General features: G+C 45.4%; 1 protein-coding gene across 1 annotated transcript; it reads right to left on the bottom strand.

Annotated features, from left to right (window-relative positions):
- Positions 1 to 1629: 1629 nt before the first annotated feature.
- Positions 1630 to 3287, bottom strand: kcna3a (potassium voltage-gated channel, shaker-related subfamily, member 3a). The gene has a single exon (XM_028406072.1). The coding sequence runs from the start codon at positions 3243 to 3245 to the stop codon at positions 1686 to 1688; it is 1560 nt and encodes a 519-aa protein (XP_028261873.1). The 5' UTR covers positions 3246 to 3287; the 3' UTR covers positions 1630 to 1685.
- Between the last annotated feature and the right edge of the window lie 478 nt (positions 3288 to 3765).

Genomic DNA, 3765 nt, shown 5'->3' with positions numbered 1-3765 from the left:
ATCTTCCACTAGTTCCTATAAAGAAAATAATCAATTAGTCTAGAAAATAACCGACCTCCATGATGAGAACAGCAACTCGACTGTGAAATTAAGTCAGAATTGTATATTTGTAAAACCTCTCATGCAAGCGAATGTAATGCAATAGATGAAGTTCAGATCTGTAATTAATTTTTTAACTACTTTACCGTTCGTTTGTGTCACTTCAGCTCTGCAGCGGTAACATCTTTAATGAAAAGAAGAGCAACTCAACTGTAAAAATAATCAAAGTCATAATTGAAATTTTGCAAACTTCTCATGCATTCTGCACTGTGATGTGATACATTTGGACTTTTGCTATTTGTTTGCGTCCTCTCAGCCACTTTGTACTAAAAGCACACGTGCAATCGTCTGCTGGAGTGGATGAAAGGTGCCTGACGTCAGACCTAGTTGGCATGCCAACTCGAAGAATGGAGCTCACATCTGAAAAGCAGAGCAGCTGAGGCTGATACAAAAGCACCGACGCTACAGCAGCTACTCATGGTTCTCAAAGCACACCTGCCAAAACACTGACAGTGGCTGCACATCCCCTTCTCCTAAAACACTAAAAAAAAAAAAATATCACACTGATGGATTTTGTTTAATAAACTCAACATGTTACTTTAAATTAAAATCAAAAAGCATATCTGCATCTTCACAATGTTTTTTTTTCCCTCCAAGGACAAAAAGGTGACGCTCAACCACACTTAGAAAGTGCCATGGCAACATTAGGAGGGGGTTACCCGGGAAACCACCGTTGCCATGGAGACTGCATCACAAGGCGGGCTCAACAAGCAAGAGGGCGGGGACGTGCTGCACGCTCTCCCTCCTTTTTATCCACGCTGGTTTCATCCTGTCATCAATGTGCACATGACCCCAAACACACACACACACGCACACACACACACACACACACACACACACACACACTTTTCATAGTGTGTGTGTGTGCACTGCAACATCATACTGAGCCAAGCATGGTCTTTGTTTTGTGGTTTATTATAGGCTATAGGCAGTTCTGAATAAAAATACAACTTTACGAAAAGCTCCACTTTATAATTCCATGATAATCCATCTACACCACTCTCTGCTTTTGTTACCTGAATAATAATCCCAACAAGACTCAACAGTCCAACATGTCGACAGGTTATGATATTAAATATAACCCAGAACAGGCATTTATTGGCTATATAAACTCCCATATTCTATTGAATACATTACTGGACAATGAAACGAATTCTTTCCACGAAGCACGAGACGTCGTTATTTAGACTGGCAGGTATTATTATTATTCATATTATTATCAATAATATTAGGTTATAATGTTACACGTGTATCCCAGTCATGAACACCAACAACTTTCGCAGTATAACATCAAGATATGGAGGCAGTGTGTGGCACTATACACTGAGAAATGTCCGTTTTAACAAGACACGTTTTAACAAGTGTAATGCAAATATTGAAGATCTCATTAATACTTATTGATTACTGAGAAACACTCGTAACACCAGAATTGACACTGAAATCATAAATAAATCATATTTGTTTTTTGTTAAAACGGACATTTGCAGCGTTCATCCACAGATATGGACTGACACGTTACGACTGGCTATATTAAAAAAATAATCAGAGCTACTTTTTCTTCATGCTTCACTTGTGAGTGATGGATTTTACACGTCCGTGAAGATCTTTTTGATGTTCACGCAGTTCTGGTTGTTCTCCGTGCTGAAGTTGGGCTGTTTGAACGCACTGTTGATGCCCTCCTCTATCACCATGTACTCTGACTTGCTCAGAGACGAGGAGGAGCTGCACGACCTCCTCAGCTCCTCGGCGGGGAGGTGCTCACAGCTGCCCGTGTTCAGGTACTGAGGATGCTCCTCTCCGTCTGTCTCCCTGTGGTAAAAATAGTTGAAATTGGACACAATCACTGGCACGGGTAAGGCAATGGTCAGCACGCCTGCTATTGCGCACAGTGACCCCACTATTTTGCCACCTATGGTCACAGGATGCATGTCTCCATATCCTACTGTGGTCATGGTGACAACTGCCCACCAAAACGCATCCGGGATGCTGCTGAAGGAGGATGTGGGGTCGTCTGCTTCTGCGAAGTAAACCGCGCTGGAGAAGAGGATAACTCCAATAAAGAGAAAGAATATGAGTAAGCCAAGCTCCCTCATGCTGGCCTTCAGGGTCTGCCCTAAGATCTGGAGTCCCTTTGAGTGTCGTGATAGTTTAAAAATACGAAAGACTCTCACCAGTCTGATCACCCTCAGGATGGCGAGGGACATCGCCTGTTGGCCGCCGTTAGTTTGCCTCTCGGCCAGCTCCGTGCCCAGAGTGATAAAGTACGGGACTATGGCGACGATATCGATGATATTCATAATGTTTTTGGAGAAGGAAGTTTTACTGGGGCAGGCGAAAAACCTGACCAGCAACTCAAAAGAAAACCATATGATGCACAGCGTTTCTATCACAAAGAAGGGGTCTGTGAAGGGGCTGGGCACGGACGGAGCGGTGCCATTCACCGTGGGTGCCACCGTGGCTTGGTCCTTCTCATCCCGAAATTCCGGCAGAGTCTCCATGCAGAAAATAACAATAGAAATCAAAATAACAAGCACTGAAACGATGGCTATCCCCCGTGCTGGTCCGGAGCTCTCTGGGTATTCAAACAAAAGCCAAAGCTGCTTCTGGAAGTCATGTTTGGGGAGTATGCGCTCCTCTTCTTTTATAAATCCTTCATCATCGCGGAATTTCTCCATAGCCTCCTCTCCGAGTTGGTAAAAGCGGATCTCCTCTGAGAAAATATCAATGGGGACGTTAACAGGTCTCCGTATGCGCCCCCCTGACTGGTAGTAGTACAGGATGGCATCAAAGCTCGGTCTGTTCCTGTCGAAGAAGTACTCGTTCCTTAGTGGGTCAAAGTAGCGCATCCTTTTCCTAGGGTCCCCCAGCAGCGTGTCTGGAAACTGGTTGAAAGTTTTAAGTTGCGTCTCGAAGCGTAAACCCGAAATATTGATGACCACCCTCTCGCAGCATCCCTGTCGGCTCCGCTCATATCGATCAACAGACAGGTGAGGCGCCGACAGCACGGCGGACTCCTCCAGCATGTTTTCCACCGTCATGACGCCCTTCTTCCCCTCCACCACCTCGGCATAACCCCGGTTGTCAGTCGCGTTTTTGCCCCTGTTCCTGGCTGATGAGTGGATCGCGCTGGAGGTCTGGTCATCCATACAGGTGGTTTTCGGTCTGGAGGAGGGAGGGGGGGCAGAGTGCGCAACGCCACTCCCAGCCAAAGCTCACAGCTTTGGAGAGCTGAGACCAGCGCCGCTCACATCTCTTCTAACCATCACCTATCTTCTGTGGATGCAGACGCTGAAGCGCCGCTCTCCCCTCTGCTTTTTTTTTTTTTTTTTTACAACACCCGCCCACGGCGCGCATATGTCTGACATACGTCCACAACCCGCCCCAATCCGAAACTAACTTGACACTTAAAGCCGCGCACCCACCTCCTGCATGGCGACAACAAAACACTTCAAAACACACACACACCTGTTTGATTCAAGTCATGTTGTTGTTGTTGTTGTTGTTGTTGTTGTTGTTGTTGTTGTTGCCACCTTTATCACACGGGAATAAAAACAGATCATAACCTCAGTTTCTCATCAAGTAAAACAAAACAAAAAGGTATTGCTCATTTTTCCCCATCTGCTGACAACAAACATCTGTGAAGACCCCCCACGTCTAAAATCGATG

The sequence above is a fragment of the Parambassis ranga genome, chromosome 5 (assembly GCF_900634625.1).
Source record: "Parambassis ranga chromosome 5, fParRan2.1, whole genome shotgun sequence".
Classification (NCBI taxonomy): Eukaryota; Metazoa; Chordata; class Actinopteri; family Ambassidae; genus Parambassis; species Parambassis ranga.
The sequence above is the reverse complement of the archived record's forward strand: the minus strand, read 5'-3'. Positions and strand labels throughout refer to the sequence as shown.